Source organism: Pteropus vampyrus, unplaced genomic scaffold (assembly GCF_000151845.1).
Source record: "Pteropus vampyrus isolate Shadow unplaced genomic scaffold, Pvam_2.0 Scaffold135, whole genome shotgun sequence".
NCBI lineage: Eukaryota > Metazoa > Chordata > Mammalia > Chiroptera > Pteropodidae > Pteropus > Pteropus vampyrus.
In genome coordinates, this window is record NW_011888916.1 from 767316 (window position 1) to 787768 (window position 20453).

The 20453-nt window shown below is 50.8% G+C and overlaps 1 protein-coding gene across 3 annotated transcripts; it reads left to right on the top strand.

Moving 5' to 3' along the window:
• The first annotated feature begins 358 nt into the window (after positions 1 to 358).
• Positions 359 to 19643, top strand: IPO13 (importin 13). Of its 3 annotated transcripts, XM_011367535.2 has the most exons (20): positions 360 to 1257; positions 2974 to 3710; positions 8396 to 8536; positions 8617 to 8758; positions 8858 to 9024; positions 9234 to 9354; positions 9441 to 9588; positions 10006 to 10187; positions 10271 to 10297; positions 10470 to 10604; positions 10777 to 10920; positions 11900 to 11980; positions 12758 to 12895; positions 13087 to 13183; positions 16148 to 16200; positions 18445 to 18511; positions 18600 to 18658; positions 18811 to 18900; positions 19196 to 19377; positions 19471 to 19643. In XM_011367535.2, the coding sequence occupies exons 1-20, from the start codon at positions 1174 to 1176 to the stop codon at positions 19565 to 19567; spliced, it is 2892 nt and encodes a 963-aa protein (XP_011365837.1). In that variant the 5' UTR covers positions 360 to 1173; the 3' UTR covers positions 19568 to 19643. The 3 variants fall into 3 exon arrangements, with proteins under 3 accessions (XP_023390744.1, XP_011365838.1, XP_011365837.1); XM_023534976.1 differs by lacking the exon at positions 18600 to 18658 and having other exon boundaries at positions 359 to 1257; XM_011367536.2 differs by lacking the exons at positions 16148 to 16200; positions 18445 to 18511; positions 18600 to 18658; ... (1 more) ...; positions 19196 to 19377; positions 19471 to 19643 and adding an exon at positions 14383 to 16129 and having other exon boundaries at positions 359 to 1257.
• Positions 19644 to 20453: the final 810 nt, after the last annotated feature.

Sequence of the window (20453 nt, forward strand, 5' to 3'; positions counted from 1 at the left end):
CACACACACACACCCTTATCCTCCAGTCCGGGCTCCCACCTTCCCACCTCCATCCACCCTCCCCTTGAGAGTCACACAGTCTTAGGGAGTAGCTCTACAGCTCTCCCTGCTGGTTTGACTAGGAGTGCCTGTCGGTCCCGGTAAGCCTGGGGCTCGCGGAGCTCTGCGGGTCACCAGCCCACGTGCTCCATGTCTCTGCCGCCAGGTGCCTTCCACCAGCTGGGTTCAATACGAACTACATTTCCCAGGGTGCGGTGCGGCAGGACCTCGACTCGGCGGGGGCCTCGATCGGAGCGCCGCTCCGTCGCCTGCTCGGGAGCGCGCGGGCTGGCGCGAGGATAAGGCCAGAGACCCGGAATGAGTTTCTGCGCAGTTCCGCTGGGCCGTGCCGGGCTGTGCCGGGCCGGGCCGGGCCAGGTCAGGCGAGTGGGAGGGACGGCGCCTGAGTCAGCTGTGCCGGCGACAGGCGCTCTGGGCAGCCCGCACCTCGCTGAGATCCCCTCCCGGTCCCGGCCGGGCCGGCTCTCCTGTCAGTCACTGGGGCGGAGGCAGCGACTGTAGTGGGGCTGGAGCCGGGCGGTGAGAAGAGCACGGGCCAGGCCGAGCGGAGGGAACCTGCCACAGCCCCTCAACATTACGGACTCTTCGCCCCAGACTGTCGAAGCTGCACTCCCGCGCTTCGTTGGATCGCCTCCGTAACCCGCGAAGGGCTCTCTCCCCCGTGACCTCCCACCCCCGTGACCTCCTCATAGGACCCAGGAGCTCACGCAGACGAGGGTGTTGTGGGTACAGGCTATCGCTCCGGAGTCCCCTCAAGGGCCAAGGGCTCGGTTTCCCCCAGAGGCCTCCCTCTCCTATGACTTCTTCCTCACAGACTCTGAGAACAGAGCCGTGAGCTACCACTAGGACCCCCTCCTGAGAACTCACTGAGGGCGCCCTCCTCGGAGTCCTTCTCATTGGGTCTCATCCTAAGAGCACCCCTTTTGGTTTCTGGCACCCCTCACACACCCCCAACCGAGGTGGGGAGGCCTCGGCAGCCATGCCTACCCTGGGTCTCCTGTCATCCCACCACTCCCTGGGTACCCAAGCCGGGGTCTAGCAGGGGGCCAGCAGCCAAGGGGCTGGGGCAGGAAATAGGTCAGGGTCCACCTCCTTGCTGGGGAGGGAGCAAAGATGGAGCGGCGGGAGGAGCAGCCGGGGGCTGCAGGGGCTGGAGCAGCACCAGCCTTGGACTTCACTGTGGAGAACGTGGAGAAGGTATGAGGGCCCTGGGGCGGGCACTCCAGTGACAGAGCAGAAGTTCTGGGGATTTACACTAATGCCGGAGTCTAGGCCTGAGCTGGGTGTCTGCTGGGATGGTGCCTCCAGGACACCTGGCATTTGCTGTCTCTCTGGACAGACGTGACAGCAATGTTACAGCATTTCGATGGGCTATTTTTGGCTTTTCTTAGGCCTGGGTCCTCTGTAGATAGATACTCTAGGGTCTTGGGATGGTCTCTCCAGAATGCTGATAGCTTAGACCTCCAGCCGGACTGACTATTCTCCAGCTCAATGAGAACTGCATGAGCAGTGCAGTAAGAAACTAGGAACCCAGGAAGACCTGCAGCTCAATCCCCAGGAACCAAACTGATGCTGAACCATCTTGGACTTGTTTTGTTGAGTCAGGGGCTCAGAAAATAATCTGGGACTAAAACAATCTGGGTTATGTTTTCACTCTTCCTTAGAGAAGGGTCCTTCCATTATTGGATGGAGACCAGACCAGTCCGAGGCAGAAAGGAATAGGGCTAGACCCCTTTGTTTTGTACTGAGTTCAAGGGGCCTGGTCCTGCTGGCACCCTCGAGGTTCTTTCCTACTCACCTGCCCATATAGCTTTCTGCCATGACCCTCCCAGACTCCTGCACTGCCCAGTCCATCTTTTTTGAAAACTGCTTTTCTGGTTCTCTTCTGGGTTCTGCCCCTAGAGGCCTGGAATGCAGAAATGGGGGGATTGAGTTGCCTTGCTGGAAAATAGGGGAATGGTTGCAGATATTCATTTGCTATTCATGAGCCATGTTTGCCTTACCACATAGTGAGGATGCATCCCTTCTGCTTCTATTTTCTGCCTGCTTCTGCATCCCTGAGGGGCCAAACAGGGACAGTGGCCATAACTGGCTGTCAGGGGGACAGATAAAGCTAAGCATACTTGGATGGAGACTGCTTAGGGGGTCAGAATCCTGGCTTCACTCTTCCCCCTAGGGCTGGGCAGTGTTGGCATGGTGGTGTACTATTCCATGTGCTACCAGGGAGATAAACCTCTGTTTTCTTAACTGTGTAAAGTCCCAATGGAATTGAGACCCTGAGGATTTGGCTAGTTGAGAGCTCTTGGCTCTCATTTGCCAGGGCCACAAGATTTCTCTGGACCAGCTTTTCAAACCCTCACATGTGCTTTCTGAGGGTGTTCTCACCCTTCTCTCTAGTATGTCTCTGCCATAGGCCTGCCTGGCAAAGTCTTAGTCCTGCTCATATTTCACACTGGCTTTGATGCCAGCATCTGGAGTGACCTAGGGATATCCTGGGGGAAGGTCAGGGTCGCTCAGGCTGTTCTATGCTCTTCTCAGGCTTAGCTTCATCCCTATGGAGCCATTCCTTCCATCTGGGCCTTGCCTTTACCTCAAGTGCCTCCCCTTTGGCAAGCTCAGCCTCCTTTTTTTTTTTTTTTTTTTTGCTTTCTTATGGAGGTTCTCGCTGAACCCATAATGTTGTGCTATAAGAAGAGGATATGGTAGAGCATGGGCAAAGTTCAGCTTCTTAAGTTATTGGCAGGACCCCAAGCCCAGGAAACTGTAGAGCCCTGAGCTCTCCCTTCCTGCTCAGCCCCCACTCCTCAGTCAGAAAGACAAAGCAGTCTTGCAGGACCAAATCACGGCCTCTTTTCTGGGCTCTGGCAGGATCCAGAGTGACCAGCACCTGCTCAGTCCTGTGCTGTCCTACAGGCGCTGCACCAGCTCTACTACGACCCCAACATTGAGAACAAGAACCTGGCTCAGAAGTGGCTGATGCAGGCCCAGGTCTCCCCACAGGCTTGGCACTTCAGCTGGCAGCTTCTACAGCCGGACAAGGTGCCTGAGATCCAGTACTTTGGGGCCAGTGCCCTGCACATCAAGATCTCTCGCTACTGGAGTGACATCCCCACTGACCAGTATGAAAGTCTAAAGGCACAGCTCTTCACCCAGATCACCCACTTTGCCAGTGGTTCCAAGATTGTACTGACTCGGCTGTGTGTGGCACTGGCCTCGCTGGCTCTCAGCATGATGCCTGATGCTTGGCCATGTGCTGTGGCAGATATGGTACGGCTCTTCCAGGCTGAGGACTCGCCAGTGGATGGCCAGGGCCGTTGCCTGGCTCTGCTAGAGCTGTTGACAGTGCTGCCTGAGGAATTTCAGACCAGCCGTCTGCCCCAATATCGCAAGGGCCTGGTGCGGGCCAGCCTGGCAGTGGAGTTTGGGGCTGTCTTCCCATTGCTGGAGCAGCTGCTACAGCAGCCCAGCTCACCCAGCTGTGTACGTCAGAAGGTGCTCAAGTGCTTTTCCAGCTGGGTTCAGCTGGAGGTGCCATTGCAAGATTGTGAAGCGCTCATTCAGGCTGCCTTCGCTGCTCTACAGGACTCGGAGCTCTTCGACAGCAGTGTGGAGGCCATTGTCAATGCCATCTCACAGCCTGATGCCCAGAGGTGAGCTGGTCCCCACCTTCCCAGAGAGGGACAGTTTACTTGGCCAGCCACACATCCATCTATCCATCTGTTCAATAAGCACTGAGTACCAATGTGTGCCTGGTCCTATGCTGGAGATATAGCAAGGAACCAAATAAGACATGGTCCCTGTCCTTATGGTACAGAGAATGAGACAGACATTAAACAACTAACCATCCAATGAATTATTCAATTAAAATATTTGATTCTTCTCTTTCTCTTGGCCAATCAGTCACCAAGTTCTGGCTGTTCTGCTCCTGACCATATTGCAAATCTATTTTTTTCCATTTCCATTGCCACCACTCTAGTCCAAGCTGTCATTATTTCTCCCCAGATTACTATAGAGCTTTCTCACCAGTCCCCTGATTTTTATTCTTGTACCCTTCATTGTCTACCCAGCAGCCATAGTGATCTTTTGAAAATGAGTATCTAATCTTTCCTTCCTGCTCAGAATCCTTCAGTAGCTTCTCACTGCTCTTAGGATAAAGTTCAGAATCCTTAACATGGTTCACAGAGATGCTGCACAATATGACATCTCCAGGCTCATGTGCCATGCTCCCTGCTTTCTTTACTCTCACAGTCTTTTCAGTCCCTTGAATGTCCCATGCTCCTTGCAGGCTCTGAATCATCGCGTATACTTGATGTATCATCTTTTCCTAAGCTTAAACTTTATGTACTCAATGATTTTTAAGACTATGTTTGATCTCCTCTATTATTTTATCTCAGAGCTTCCAGTGTTTTTCCTTCTTATCTCATAACATGGTTTCATTATAAATTAATGTATGTCTCCCCATTAGTCTCTCAGCTCTGTGGGGACAGGCACTCTGTCATTTTATTTTGTCACATTGTGCCTGGCAGCACTTGGTAGCATTCAATATTTGAACAGATGAAAAGTAGGAGTTGCCTGAGTGGTGAGGGGTAGGAACAGAGGGGTGGGAGAGGTTGGGGGAAGAGGGAGCGTCTCAGGCTTCAGGAACTACAGCAGGTCCAAAGGCCTGTGATGGACAGTATCGTGGTACATTCAAGGACTGGAAAGAAGGTGAGTGTAGTGAGGTGTTTGTTCAGCAAATGTTTGTTGAGCACCTTTTTGTGTATTGGGCCCTGTGCTGAGCAGTAGGAGCATAGAAGATGAATGGGTTAACTTCTGCAAGTCAGAAGCTTATAACTTAGTAGATACATGAATGGGCAAATACAGTCAGTGTGATGAATACTTTAATGGAGAGAGCAGGGGACTGTAAGAGCCCAGAGTAGGCATTTAACCCAGTCTATGGGTTGTGAAAGGCTTTCCAGGGGAGGAGACAACCGAACTGTGCTTTGAAGGCTGTGTAAAAGTTATTCAGATGGAGGTGATGTATATGGGGAGGATGTTTCAGACAGACGAAGGAGCCTAAGCAAGGGAAGGGTATGAGAGAGCCTGGTGAGAACCAGATTGGACAGCAGGGTGACACTGACATTTAAGAGCTAGGGCTTTGGGAAACCGTTGGCAGAGTTGGAGGGGAAAAAAACACCGAAAGAGATGGCATGGGGGAGCCGTTAATGACTCTAGCCTTGGCTTTAATCACATCCAAGTTTGAATCCCAGATGGTCCACATACTAGATTTGAGACCTTGGGTAAGCCACTTTTATGCCTCAGTTTCCTCATCAGTAAAATGGGTGTGATCATGTCACCCTCACAGAATTTTAATGGGTTAACCCATTTCCTGATTAGAAAGAAAAAGTGCAGCTCGCTGACAGCGTTAATGTTACATAAACACACTCTTTGAAGCTGAAGAAAATCTGACTGGTTTTCAATGTGAAAATATAAAAACTGTTCTTGGAGTTATTTCTAAACAAAACTTATCTCTAATCCTAATGTAACAGAAATGTATACATAAATCGGATTCATGAAATAACTCTAACAACTGTTCAAGAATGATGTTAACATCACGTGTAGGAATGCTACGTTTGCTAGGATTTGACATTTCAGTGATTGAGAATTACTGTATTTTGTAAAAGGAAATACACTACTAAAAACAGAATGCTATAAATAGAATGATGTCATTTGTTTCCAGAGACTATGATCTATACTAGAGCGATGTGAAAATAATAATAAAAACGAGTTATTTTGTGGCAAACTTTGGGAGTAAGGTTAGGACTATAATCCGTGAGTTATCTCAGGATAAATGCTGCAGCTGCAAGCGCCACCAGCGAATAGGTGCACAGGGCCTGCTCCTGGTATTCTACAAAGAATACTTTAGTATGAGGATTAAATAAGAGAGTGTCTGTGAAAGGTTTAGTGTGGTTCCTGTGCACTCCAATAAGTGGCAGTTGTAATATTTAGTATCATTATTGCATTAGCTGTTAGTATGATGCCTTTTCCCTGCTTTCCCAGGTTTTCCAACTTAAGGTGGGTACTAAGTCCCAGGTCAAGGCCTTTCATGGCAGCCTGAAGCTCAAGTGCTGGCTAGACTCGGACAGTTGGTGGCAAAGGGGAATTGGCCAGGGCCAGTGTGTGGGTGATGTGGGGTGTCCTTGGATACACCCAGGTTTACCCGCGCAGCCAGTCTCGAGGGCTTTGGCAGGTAACTGATGCCTCTTCTCCTCTGAACTAATGAGAATGGGTGAGCAAGAAGCCTGTGAGGGAACTCACAGCCTCCTGAGCACCCATTGGCTGTGGCTCCCTTTGTTGCTTAGCAACTCTCCCCATTTTCTCAGCTCTGCTCCTGGAGCTCTAATTGCAGGTCTGAGCTGAGCTCACTGTGAGTGGCAGCCAAGGAGTCCCAGCGGCTCAAGCTGACCAACAGGAATCAGCCCTCTTGAACCCAGTCTCAGCCATAGCCCTAAAAACATCCTCTCTTATCTCCCTTCCCCAAACCTAGTAACTTCTGGGGGCCTCAGGCCTGTTCTATACACTCACAGGTCTCAGGCACAGGTGCCCAGGTGGTAGGAAATCTATGCAAGAGTTTCCCCCATGGGTGGGCTGCACTCAGCCTGGAGCCAAAGCTTTGGCTTGACAAAGTCACCTTCAAAGGTTCTTCACTCCTGGGTCATCCAGCCACTGCCTTACCCAGGTGTCCTGACATTGGCCCTCCCCTTGGCTAAGCTTGCACTCAAGTTGACCTTTTCTCACTCCTCCACAGCTGTTCCTTCTTGCCTTGGCCATCTCTCTTTTGAAAAAATTTTTTTTCTGTAATATGTTTTTAATCCTGGAAAAGCTTTTCACTGGGGGCTGGGAGAGGAGAGAAGGTGAATTAAACAATCTCTTGGGGTTTCCCATCAGTTAGGACTTGAGATATGGGCTGAGATCTTCATAGATACTTTAGGGAAATTCAGGTTGGACCCTGAAAGAGAAGCAGAGCCACAGCACTATAAGGGGCTGTCTCAACCTGGGACCTGTCTCTAGGTTGTTGTATGACCTTGAGTAATACTCTGAACTCTTTGGGCTATGTCGTCCTTGATTTATTTTATTATGAGGCGCAGATGAGACAAATTAAGAACTTTCATTGAGGACCTACTGCATACATGAATTTTGGCAGGTGTGGGGGAGCTTTGACATATACTGGGGATGCTGTGGGGGTCGGGTACTACTTCCTGCCCCCATCTCAGCTACTGGGGAGCTCACGGGTCATGGCCTTGGCCCTGTCCCTGCTCTTTGTGCCAGAGGCTGGCCTGAAGGTGCCCATTGTCTGGTGGTACAGCCTGTGTCAGGGCGTGAGACTGAAACTGTCCCAGCTGTCTCCAGGCAGCACCCTCTGGAGTTAGGATTCGGTGGGGGCGGTGAAGTGGAAGGTGGAGATTGATGCTCTTAGGAGCTATTGCTGCCTTCTAAAGTCTTTAACAGGGCTCCTGAGCCTGTGTTAACTTTTCTGTCTCTCATCCTCGTTCAGTCTCCCTAAACAGTATCTATTCGCTTTCTAAAGTACCACATACTGGGTAGCTTTAAACAACAGAAATTTATTGCCTCACAATTGTGGAGGCTAGAGGTCTGAAGTCAAGGTGTCGGCTCCCTCTGAAACTTGTAGGAAAATCTTTCCATGCCTCTTCCTAGCTTCTGGTGGTTTGCTGGCAATCTTTGGTGTTCCTTGGCATGCAGCTGTATAACTCCAATCTTTGCCTTTGTCATCACATGTCATTCTCTCTGTAGGTTTTTCTGTCTTCACGTGGATATCTTCTTATAAAGACATCAGTCATATTGTATTAGGGGTCCCCCTACTCTATGACCTGGTCTGCAATAATCCTATTTCCAAGTAAGGTCACATTGTGAGGTAGTAGAGGTTAAGAATCCAATATGTCTTTTTGGGGGAGGACACAATTCAACCCATAACAATCTGCCATCTGGCTCCCCAAAATTTATGTCCTTCCCACATGCAAAATACATTTACCTCATTCCAGTCTCCCCAAAAGTCTTAACGCATTCCAGCATCATCTCTAGGTCCAATTGGAAGACACTTCAACCCATAACAGACCTTCTGTTTTCTTTCCAGAGTTCTCCTGGAAGTCTCTGACATAAGGTTCTTCCTAGTGTGGTCAGCGTCAAAGCTGCTATGTGGGCTCTGACCTCTTTTTTGCTTTGGATTTGATGCAGGGAGGGGGGCTTTGATGGAAGACAGGGAGAATGTTCCTTTCTTTCAAAGATGGTGAGGGATGGGCAGACAGCTGTGATGGATCTCCTCTTCTTATATCTCCAGGTATGTGAACACACTCCTGAAACTCATCCCGCTGGTACTGGGACTACAGGATCAACTGCGACAGGCAGTACAGAATGGGGACATGGAGACCTCCCATGGCATTTGTCGCATTGCTGTGGCCCTGGGCGAGAACCACTCCCGGTGAGGAGTGGGGCAGCTGGGGGTGGGATAGCAGGGCCCTCTAAGAGGTGGTGTGACCTTACTTTATCTCCTCCCTACAGGGCCCTGCTGGACCAGGTGGAGCACTGGCAGAGCTTCCTGGCCCTTGTCAACATGATCATGTTCTGCACGGGCATCCCTGGCCACTATCCTGTCAATGAGACCACCAGCTCCCTGACCCTCACCTTCTGGTACACGCTACAGGTGTGTTCAAGTGACCTTCAGTAGGATGGGGTCACGATAGAAGAATGGGCTTCTGTGACGCCTGGCGAGGTAGCTAACACTCTTCCCTGGCTCTCTCAGGATGACATTCTGTCCTTTGAGGCAGAGAAGCAGGCTGTGTACCAGCAGGTGTACCGGCCAGTCTACTTTCAGCTGGTGGATGTGCTTCTGCACAAGGCCCAGTTCCCTTCTGATGAGGAATATGGATTCTGGTCCTCAGATGAGAAGGAGCAGTTCCGAATTTACAGGTGATGGTAGCAGGCCAATCCTAGATCTGAATGCAGCCCTGAAATAATGAAGGCAATAAGGGGAGGGGCCCAAGGCTAGGCTTCCTGAATCCTGGGGCTCCTTTTTCTATTCTCTAGGCACTTTTGCAGGGTTGTGAGGGTACCAGGGTGGGCTCCTGGGCTTGAGAGCAGGATCCTGGTAGTGTATAAGGTCTTCATCTGCTTCTTAGGGTGGACATCTCAGACACACTTATGTATGTCTATGAGATGCTGGGGGCCGAGCTGCTCAGCAACCTCTATGACAAACTGGGCCGTTTGCTCACCAGCTCAGAGGAGCCCTACTCCTGGCAGGTACCTTCCAAGCCTGATTCCCTCAGCCCTCCCAGACCTGTCACACCCACCTCCTCAGCCAAGCCAGTGGCATCTTCTTTCCCCAGCACACAGAGGCCCTGCTCTATGGCTTCCAATCCATCGCAGAGACCATCGATGTCAACTATTCTGATGTGGTGCCTGGGCTTATTGGCCTCATCCCACGGATCAGCATCAGCAACGTGCAGCTAGCGGATACTGTCATGTTCACCATTGGTGAGACCTGGCACATACCCATGAGCACATTCCCAGAGCCACAGGCACCAATCCCCAGCCACAGCCAGCCTGCTGGGTGCTATCCAAAATAGGGGAGACACACATGCCTACACGTGCAGTCAGCGTTACAGCCAGCTGGCTGGCTAGGGGTCCCTCCTACAGTGTACTGAGCTGCAATTCAGTAAGGCTAGTTAACTGTCAATGGAATAGCAGTGCTTGGCCTCTACTGAGTAACTCCTTCCTGCTTCTCAGCTGTAAGGATCATGTTTGATAATATGCATGCCTATTTGCCCATTCAGTCTCTGAATGAACAGTGCACTGTACTGGGGCTGCAACTTGACCCTGCCCAGAAGCTCTACCTGCCTTGCAGGGTCATGACCTGCTTCAGATATTACCCCCTCTCTCTTCTTCCACCAGGAGCTCTGTCTGAATGGCTGGCCGACCACCCCGTCATGATCAACAGTGTTCTGCCCCTCGTACTTCACGCTCTAGGCAATCCTGAACTCTCTGTCTCTTCTGTGTCCACCCTCAAAAAGATCTGCCGAGAATGCAAGTATGACCTGCCGCCTTATGCCGCCAACATCGTGGCTGTCTCCCAGGTATGTAGGGGCCCTGGGTGGAGCTGGACCTCAAGGTACACTCTGTGCAACTCTGATACCACATTCTTTCTTTTTATCCCCAGGATGTGCTGATGAAACAGATCCACAAGGTGAGCTCAAAACTTTCTAGGAAGCTCCTTGGGGATATAATAGGAACCCACAGGAATCCTATCTTCTGTCTTGTCCATTATACTGTGTTCTTGGAAGCTTCCCCAGTGAGTTAATTCTTCCCACCCACAACCAGATATGTCCAAGGTTGACCCTCCATGTTTTGTCCCACAGACAAGCCAATGTATGTGGCTGATGCAAGCACTCGGCTTCCTGCTGTCAGCCTTGCAGGTGGAGGAGATCCTTAAGAACCTGCACTCACTCATCTCGCCCTATATCCAGCAGCTGGAGAAGCTGGCAGAAGAGATAGTAAGTGAGGTGGGGTGTGTGTGGCTAGGGAGGAGCAAGGGTGGGACTCTGGAGCTCCCCTTCATGTGGGCTGTGGCTGCTGAGGAGTGGGGCTGGAGCTGGCGGTCAGGGTTGGGGCTGGGGGCCAAGCTGGTGCTGCGAGATCCAGAACTTGGTTCTCTTCTCTCCATAGCCTAATCCCTCCAACAAGCTGGCCATTGTCCACATCTTGGGGCTTCTCTCCAACCTCTTCACCACATTGGACGTCAGTCATCATGAGGATGATCATGAAGGCTCTGAGCTCCGGAAGCTGCCAGTGCCACAGGGACCCAACCCTGTGGGTGATATTGTCATTGCCCCTACCCCCCAATCCCGTAGGAATGTCATTGTCACCCTTGATTTTATGGGTAATATTGTTATTGTTCCCCTGGAGCATGATGCATTTGGTCCACACTCTGTGAATGATCTTATCATTGCCCCCCACTCTGTGGGGAGTGATGTCATTGTCTCACCCTATGGATGGTATTGTCTTTGTCCCCAGCCTGACCAGGGTGATGCCACTGTGGTTCCTCCACCCCATGGGGGACACTGACATTATCCTTCAACCGCTAAGTGATGTGATTATGTAGTCTTGAGTGAAAATACTTTGCATACTGTGAAGTTTTGTACAAATATGAGAGACTGCTTTGATCATTGTTCCCAGTACCTCCTTCAGTGTTTCTCCTGGAGAAAAGGAGCCACAGTATCCTGGCCTCTCTGCTCAACTTCCCACCCCAGTTTCAGTTACCCTTTAGGCTCCAAACCAAACCTCTCCTGCAGAACCCCTTCTCTTTTTATGGTAGTCGTCATCCTGCCTTCCCTCAGCAACCAGGACTTCGGTCTGCTCTCTGCTCCTCCATAAGCTGCCTTTATCTATGCATCCTTTGGGAGATGTCTACCTTAAGCCTATCTGGATGAGATAGCATCTCTGCTTCAGGGGCTAGCCCATAGGCTTTTGGCACTAAGAGTTTTACTAAGCAAAACTGGAGAGGGAGTGATTTTTTTTTTTTGAAAGTTTCAAAGTTTTAATAATCTTATGAAGCACTCATAATATCCCTGCTTTGCAGTTTGAGGCTTCTGAGAGGATCCCTAGAATTCAGGATATCCTCTCTCACTCATGGGGGTATTCAGCAAACAGTCTTCCCCCAGGGTCCCATGCACTGAGTCCTCCACACACAGTCTGGGGTGATAGGTTTGAACTCCTGGCCTACTTCTTACTAATAGGTCCTTTTCAGGTTAGTGACAGTGGTGGGGATATCTTCTCCCTGTGTCTCTAGGTGGTGGTGGTGCTGCAGCAGGTCTTCCAGCTTATCCAGAAGGTGCTGAGCAAATGGCTGAATGATGCCCAGGTGGTGGAGGTGAGCCCTGACCCTTGCTCTCTGCCTCATGGTGACTTTGCTCAGAGGTGGAGCAAAAGAAAAGTGTTGCTGTCCCACTTAAGCTTGCAGTGGTCTGGAGGAAATAAAGGAGGTGAATCCTGTCCCATAGATACAAGGAATCTTTTAAGAAGACATTCAGAACTTCCCAGTATCACAAGAAGCACTCAACCAAAGGACTATGATGTTGGGGCTGAGTGACAGTCAGGGATCCACTTTAGCATCAGAGACCTGCCTTTGGTCTCTTCAATTCAGGATTTTGTTGCTGTTGCTGCTCCCTGAGAAGAAATGATGGAGATGTAAGTAGCAAGAGTTGAGTTATAAAGTTCCATCCTGTGCCGCTCTGAGAAGGGCCTTTTTGCCTCCTGCCTTTCAGGGTCAGGGTCAAGTTTGTTTACCTTCCTTGGTTTGCAGAGTCTGGCGAGGCTTATAGGTAAGGGCCCCTTGTTAGGCATCCTCAGTTCTGTTCCAGCTGATTGTGACCCGCTGACCAGGGCCCTTTGCTTTCTTTTTTTCTTTTTTTTTCAATTGAAATATATTTGACATATAGCATTGTGTAAATTTAAGGTATATAACATATTGATTTGATACATTTATGTATTATAATACGGTTGCCATTAGACCTATAGTTAGCACCTCTATCACCTTATAATTTCTTTTTAGTGGTTAGTATAATTAAGATCTAGTTTTTAAGCTAATTTGATGATTATAATACAATATTGTTTTCTATTTCATGGGCCCCTTTGCTTTCTTTCCAAGGCGGTGTGCGCTATCTTTGAGAAGTCTGTTAAGACGCTGCTAGATGACTTTGCCCCCATGGTGCCACAGCTGTGTGAGATGCTGGGTCGGATGTACAGCACCATCCCCCAGGCCTCTGCTCTTGACCTCACTCGGCAGGTGGGCCTTCTGATTGGAACAGCATTGTTGTAGATTTCATCCTACTCAGAGATCTGACCCAGGGATGGGGTAGGTGGGTGGAGGGGGTTGGATGGCTGCCCCGCCAGGGGTCCTCACCTGCATTCCAGGGCTGCTGGCCAGTCTTGGTGAGACAGGGCCACAGCTGACCAGAATTCCCTGCTTTGTTGTAGCTGGTCCACATCTTTGCTCATGAGCCTGCCCACTTTCCCCCAATTGAGGCCCTCTTCCTGCTCGTCACCTCCGTCACACTCACTCTCTTCCAGCAAGGTAGGTCCTGACCAGGGTCTCTGCCGCTGCCGCCGCTGCCACTGCCTCTGCTTCTCCAGTTGGGGAGCCAAAGCTGCCCATTCTATTCTCCTCTGTCCCCTGAGTTGCACATGGAACTTGATGGGAAACTTATGGGAAACTTAAGCACAGCATAATTGTCACCTTACAAATAGTTGACACCTTAGGTTGAAGTGGATAAGAGAGTGAATGATGTCTTCTACTGACCTGCTGGGCTCAGGGCCAGTCTGGATGTTGGGGAAGGTGGGGTCAGAAGCTCTGAGGGACTTGGGGTACCAGGCTGGCTCCTTTTCTTTGGGATATAATGAAAAGTAGAAAGAGCATGGGCTTTGAAGTCAGATACACCTAGATTCTAAGCTCATCACCACCAACTAGTTGTGTGACCTTGGGCAAGTCACTTACCTTTGGGGAGCCTTCGTTTCCATATCTGTGAAATGGAGATTTATTACTTGATAAGATTGTTATAGGCATTAAAGTAACATCTTTTGGACCTCTTGCTTGGGGTTTTTGCACACAAAGTACTCAGTGAGTGCTTGTTCCTTTCCCTGCATCGAGATTTATTCCTTTCCAGGCCAAAAGCTTTTGGCTGCGGTCCTAGCCCCCCATTCACTGTGGCCCTTTGCCTGAAAGAGTTAGGAGCAGGGGGCTGCAGGCTTCTCCTTCTGTCTAACCCAGCCTTCCAACTCGGAAATGAAACAGCACTGCTCTGCCAGCCTCATGAGTCTTGCTTGGATTCGTGGTTGCAGATTTGAGGCTCGCCAGGCATCTCAGCTGAGCCAGAGTGCTGTCTGCTTATGTCCTCAGTGTCTGGTCCCATGACGTTGGCCTCTGCTCTGGTGAACTATTGGTAGGTCCAAAGTGGGAAGAAACCTAAGCCAGAAACCCAGGTGTGGTCATCCTTAACTCCATTTCTCTCACTTATTCCTAGTCAGAGACAAGTCCTGGTGGTCCTGGCTACTGATTGTCCCACAATCCGCCCACTTCTATCTACCCTCCATAGCCACAGTCTCAGTGTGGGGTGTCTGGATTACCTCAACAACTTTCTAACTGATTTTCCTGACATCAGCCCTTCTTTCCAGTCTATTCTGTACCCTGAAGCTATAATGTTCTTTATAAAACACAAATCTGAACATTTTCCCTCTCTGGCTTAAAACCCTTTCATTGCTCCCCGTTGCCCTCAGGTTATCATCCCACTCCTACCTGCATGATGGAGCTCCTGCATACCTCTCAGTGTCCTCTCCTGCCAGTGACCCCATGACTCTAGCAGTCCAGCCACACCGACTTTTCCATGACCATGTCCCATTTGATCCCTGTGCCTTGCTCCTCTAACTGGAATGCCCTACACCCTTTACTGGGTAAGCTCACTCCTTCTTGCCTTACCCATGCATCATTCCTCAGAAGCTTCTCTGAGGCACAATCAGGTACTTCTACCTTTGTGCCCAAACTGCATCATGTACCACTGTTGATACTGCACCAGTTACACTCGAAAATAAGCTTTCATGTCTGTCTCTTTCCCTAGACTAAGCCCCTCAAGGGCAGGGCTGGATCTCTTCTCTCTGCATCCCCAGTGCCCCCAATGAGGCCAGGATTGAGCAGGCACCAGAAGCTGTTAAAGAAAGGAGGGTGAGGGCTCCCTGTCCTCGGAACCTTTCTTCCTTACTGTGTGGCCCACTGCTAGCAGGGCAGCTGGCAGTTGAATGTCAAACCTGCTGTCTGTAGTGGGAATCAGGCATGGGGAACAGTGGGCCTCACTTTCCAGGTCTCAAGTAACTCGGGGCTCAGATATGAAAGGGACGGGTTTTATCAGTACCTCCTCATAGCCTGGAGAAGGAAGCAGGGAAGAGATTATTATTTGCTTTACAGTGGGAAAACTGAGTGTTTGTGGCTTGCGCAAGATCACACAGCTCCTTAGTGGTGTCTCAGGCAGATATTCCTGCAATGCCGCCTCCTGAGAGTGGTGTGGCCCAGGCAGGAGCTCTAGGCTCATTCTTTGTCCTTGCCATAGGCGTCATCAGAACTGGAGGCAGACTAGTGTCCAACATGCTATTTGTTGGACTTGTTGGTTGTCTTGCTGGATAGGATGGCCCCCTTACCTGTATGCTGTCCCAGTGTTGCCATCCCTTCCTTGGGTTCTGCCCTCCAACTGCACCATGGGGGACACATTGACTGGTTTCCCTCTTTCTTTGTGTGTCCTGATGGTGGGAGCTGGTCCTCAGCCCTGTGCCTGGCTCTCTGCTGAGTCTGTGTCCATGTGGAGGGGCTTTGCTGGGTGGGGCTTTTATTTTTGGCCTCATGATGCAGTTTTCTTCCCTAGGCCCTACCAGTGGCTTTCCTGGCTATCTCCACAGCATATTGGGCACTGCCCTGCCCAAGAAGGAATCTTCTGGTTTAAGCAGACCCAATAGGTTTTTTCCTTTGGCCAGACCAAGAGCCCTAAGGCCATCGAAGTAAAGGGTACCTGCTCAAGCCCTGATACCCTGGCCGTTTCAGAGCCTTCAGCAAGGCCTCCAAAGTAGGTACTGAGAACCAGCCTCCCATCTTCTATGGCTAGTAATGGGGAGGTATGTGCTAGGAAGCAGTGTAGAGCCACCCTAGCCTGCTGGAGGCCACAGCAAGCGTGTGGGGGCTATTTCTTCAGCTATGTGGGATCCAGCATTGCTCAAGCACCAAAGGATCACTTGGGGAACGGACCTGAGGAGTAGTGGGGAGTAGGTGGTAGGCCCCTTGGGAGGGAGCTGGGGCAGGCCCGTCCTTCACTTTGCCGTCTCTTTCTGTTGGGCTTCTCCCAGTTCATGGTTTTTGTATGTTTTGTTTCTTTATCTTGCTTCCTGCTGCTCATGTGCCCCCACGCTGTCTCCCTGCAGGCTCTCAGTCCCACATAACTATATGAGGTTGAGTTGCTGTTTGTATAATTTTTTCTTAAGTTCCATCTTTATTATATTTTAGGGCCCAGGGATCATCCTGATATTGTTGATTCATTTATGCAACTCCTGGCACAGGTGTGTTTTAGTTTTATTCATTCACGTTCTGTTCTCTCTCTTTCTCTTTCTCTTATGTTGAAATTCAATTTAAGCCTATTTTTAGCTTTCTGTTGACAAATTTTTTTTCTGTTCAGTTGAATAGAGTTTCTTCATCTGTTTCCGTGGAAGTTGACAACCCAACATCCTCCTTTAGTGCCCCTTTGCCTCAACTAGCTCAGTCTTCTACAAAGACCAGGGAGAGGCTGATCCCAAAGGGAGGAAGCTGGGCTGGCCTGCTGGGGGTGGGGAATGGAGGGGGTGGTAACTTCCCAGCAGCTCCTGTGCGGCTGGGGTACCCAAGAAGTTCAGGGGTAGGACTGGAGTTGAAGGGCCTGGGGTTCATTGTCCCCGTGCTCCTGCCGGGAACTACCTGCCTCAGTGCCCCCAGCCAGCTCTTGAGAGGTAGACTGGGAGGAGCTCTGAAGGGAAGGGCTGAAATGAATGTGCTGCCGTGGAACCCAGAGTTGGGCTGTTGGACAGGTTGTGCTGCTGCAGGGAGGTGGGTGCTGGCTCTATTGTGAGACTGTGTTAGGATGTGTTTGTGTTTGGTGTGTGTTTAAGTGTGTTGGACCTTACTTTGTGTTTTGAGTTTGGTTTGGGAAAGGAAGAGAAATCATGTAACTGCTGTAAATAGTATGTGTATTGTGTTGGGTGTTAGATACATGTGTAGTTGAAGTGTGGACATTTGTATTGCTGCATGTTTTATGTTGATGTGTGTTAGGCATTGATGGATTTTGAATGTTCATATGTGTTTGAGGCGTGTGCATGGTGGGCTGCGGAAATGTGTATTACAGAGGACAGGAGGATATATTGTGGTATCAGTATGTCTGTACTGGAGTATGTATGTTTTAGAAGATATATGTGTTGGGTTGTGGGAATATGGTGTTAATATGATGGGAGTTCTGGTATTAGGGGGTTTCTATGCATTGTAAGGGTGCTGCAAGTTAAGGTAAATAATATGTTTCTTAATCATTTCATAAATATTTATTGAGTATACAATACATGCTTGGTACTCTGCTAGATGCCGAGGACATAATGGTGAGCAAAAGCAGGCACAGTTCTTAGTCTCTTGGAACTTTAGTTGGGGGGCAGAGTGAAAGGAGGGGGGACTAGAGAGTGCATTCTGGGCCTGGATGAATGTGTTGGGGGTAACTGTGAGGGTGCATCTTTGGGGGCAAGGTATTTGAGTGTGTTTGTAGATGGGTGTGCTGGGAGAGTACATGTGCTGGAGGACTGGGTAGATTGAAGGTGTGGGTATGGACATGGTTTTGGGATGTGGGGAGGTTCGGGTGTATGACTATGTAGTGAGAGTGTGGTGCAAATGTGGGAGCCTGTGTATGGGATGTGATAGAAGTGTGTTTGAGGGTAAGTAGGGTGTTTGAAGTGAGGGTGCATGTGGGGGTGTTTGCAAATGAGTGAACATGTGGAATGGAAGGTATGTGAGGGGCTGGAGGGTTAGGAGTCTATTTGGTATGCGTTGGGGGGCTGCTGGTGAACAGCAGTGTTTGATGGCTGCCGGAGCTGTGCAGAGCATCTCCTGTGACCTGAGGATGTGCCAGTCATGTCCTGATACCACTTGGGGTGGGCTCTCTGCCCCTTGTACTCCATCTTTTCCCCCCACATGGCAACATGGCTCCTGAGCTGGGCCTGGACACAGGGTGACCTGGACAAAAGGTGGGGCCATGGCTCCAAGGCTCCTACCCTACTTTTCCTCTTCCTGAACTGGAGGGTGTCTAAAGAATGCAGGTGGGACATGGGAGGGGGCTATTGGACTGTGTTCCATGTTCAGCTGCCATTTCTTCTTCCTGCTGCCCTGTTAATAAATACAGGGGGCCTCAACTCTCTCTGTGAATCGAAGCGAAGTCACTGCTGGCTACCTCGAGCCTGCAGGAGATCTGGCACTGATATATGGGAGAGGGCAAGGTGTTTGCTCAGGGAGTGACTTGGAACCCAAGCTTTCTGCATTATAATCCCCCCCGCCCCACCTCTCTCATATACACCTGTATATTCATGTACACATACGTGTACATAGCATCCCTTGGCTGCTCCTCTCCTGGCCTACTGAACTCTGGGGTGGTCTGGGTCCCCCAGAGATGGCCAGGTAGCTGGTTTTGGCAGCCTCCACCTGTGATGCGTGAAACTGGGGCCTGGGGTGGCAGGTGAGTGGGAGGGATGGTCCTTGGAACTGGCTGGGGCTGGGCTTACCAGCTCCACCTCCTGCAGGCTCTGAAGCGGAAGCCAGACTTGTTCCTGTGTGAACGGTTGGACGTCAAAGCTGTATTCCAGTGTGGTAAGTGGGGCCAGGTGGACAGGTGGGCCTGGGGCCCCCTCGGGAGGATCTTTAGGCCCCATCTGATCTGCCTCTGCCTCTCCCACAGCTGTGCTGGCCCTCAAGTTCCCTGAGGCACCTACTGTCAAGGCCTCCTGTGGCTTCTTTGTGAGTCCCATGTTGAACCCTGAACCCCCACCACCCCTAAACCCAGCCCTGTCCTGCCTAGGGCTCCAGAGACTGGGGTGTGGTATGCAGGTCTTGACTCTAGGGTGAGGGGGGAAGGAGCCGGGGCTGAAAGTCCTCTCCATCCTCTGCAGACAGAGCTACTGCCTCGATGTGGAGAAGTAGAACCGGTGGGAAAGGTAGTACAGGAGGACGGCCGTATGCTGCTCATAGCAGTACTGGAGGTGAGATGGAGCAGGTCGGGACTTGGTGGGAGTGTGGTGGCCCTCACTGCTGAGGTAACTGCCCTGTTGGGAATCTTGAGCTTTTGGTTTCCTAAACTCTCTGATTCTGTTGCTTCCTCATTTAAATGGTTGTAAGTTGTCAGGGTTTCTGTGAGGATCAGCTGGGTCTCAAAAAGCAGTTCTCACCTGTCATGTGCAGTTCGGCTAAGGAACTGTCTGTGGAGGTGGGGCATGGCTTGGTGTGCTTGCTGTGGAGGAGCAAGGCCCTTGTGTGCTGAGAACCCATCTTCCTCAGGCCATTGGGGGCCAGGCCTCCCGCAGCCTCATGGATTGCTTTGCCGACATCCTGTTTGCTCTGAACAAACACTGCTTCAGCCTCCTGAGCATGTGGATCAAGGAGGCACTGCAGCCACCTGGTTTTCCCTCTGCCCGCCTCAGCCCTGAACAGAAGGACACCTTCAGCCAGCAGATCCTTCGGTGAGCAGAGCTGGCGGGGCCTGGGCTCAGGTCTGGAGGAGGAGGGGGAGGTAGTATGGATGGTGCTAACCTGCTCTCCTTTATCTCCTTCAGTGAGCGAGTGAACAAGAGGCGGGTGAAGGAAATGGTGAAGGAGTTCACACTGCTGTGCAGGGGGCTACATGGCACAGATTACACAGCTGACTACTGAGGGGCGCTTCCGTCCCACCCATACCTCCTCGTCACCCCTCCCTATTCCCAAAGAGTAAACCTGGACCCTCACTGCACTGTTGTCTCTGCTTCCTTTCTGCTGCCACCACCACCTAACTGGGTGACCCCAGAAGGCCTGGAGGAAGGATAGGAGGGTGCTTGGACCCAAGCCTTGGTAGGGAATGGCGGAGCCAACTTCTGGCTTGTTAGGTGGAAGGGGTACTGCTGGAGCAAGCTGCTCCTAGGCTGGAGCCATTCAGAATACTGCCATTGCCCTTGGGGTGGAGTGGGGATTGCAGTAGTATTGCCACTCCCTTATTAAATTAGTCCCAATGTTCATGAATGCATTTAATCAATAATGCTGAGTACTAGGCCCCTAATTCTGCCTTTCCTTGTTCTGTCTAAACAAAGGCTGATCTAGTCCATAGTTACCATACTAAACTAGGAAAATGGGACCAATGAAGAAAGGCTACTTGGAGGAAATTTTATTTCTAATGGAAATAGAAGGCTTCCAAGGTAGAGGCCTTGAGGCCTTGAGCTGGAGGTGAGATGGAGCTGGGTCCATTTGGGAGGAAGGAATTGGAGAGTGGCTTTGAGTTCCAGGATGGGTTTCTGGTGTGGGGTTATGGAGGCACCCAAACTTGCACATAGTCGAGGAGAGGTATGGAAAGTGGGGCTGAGCATGTGTGGGAGGAGGCATCCCAGACCCCAGAGGAAGAGGAATTTGTTGTCTGTGTATCCGTAACTCCCCACCTCTGGTACCTGACCGGTATGGGTGGTCAGAGCTCGGTCAGGACCAGGGACAGCTCCTGCGCTGCGGTTGCTCTCCTCCCTTTGCAGGTTTACCTCCCTTTCTGTCTCCTCAGCCACAGTTCTACCTGGGCTGC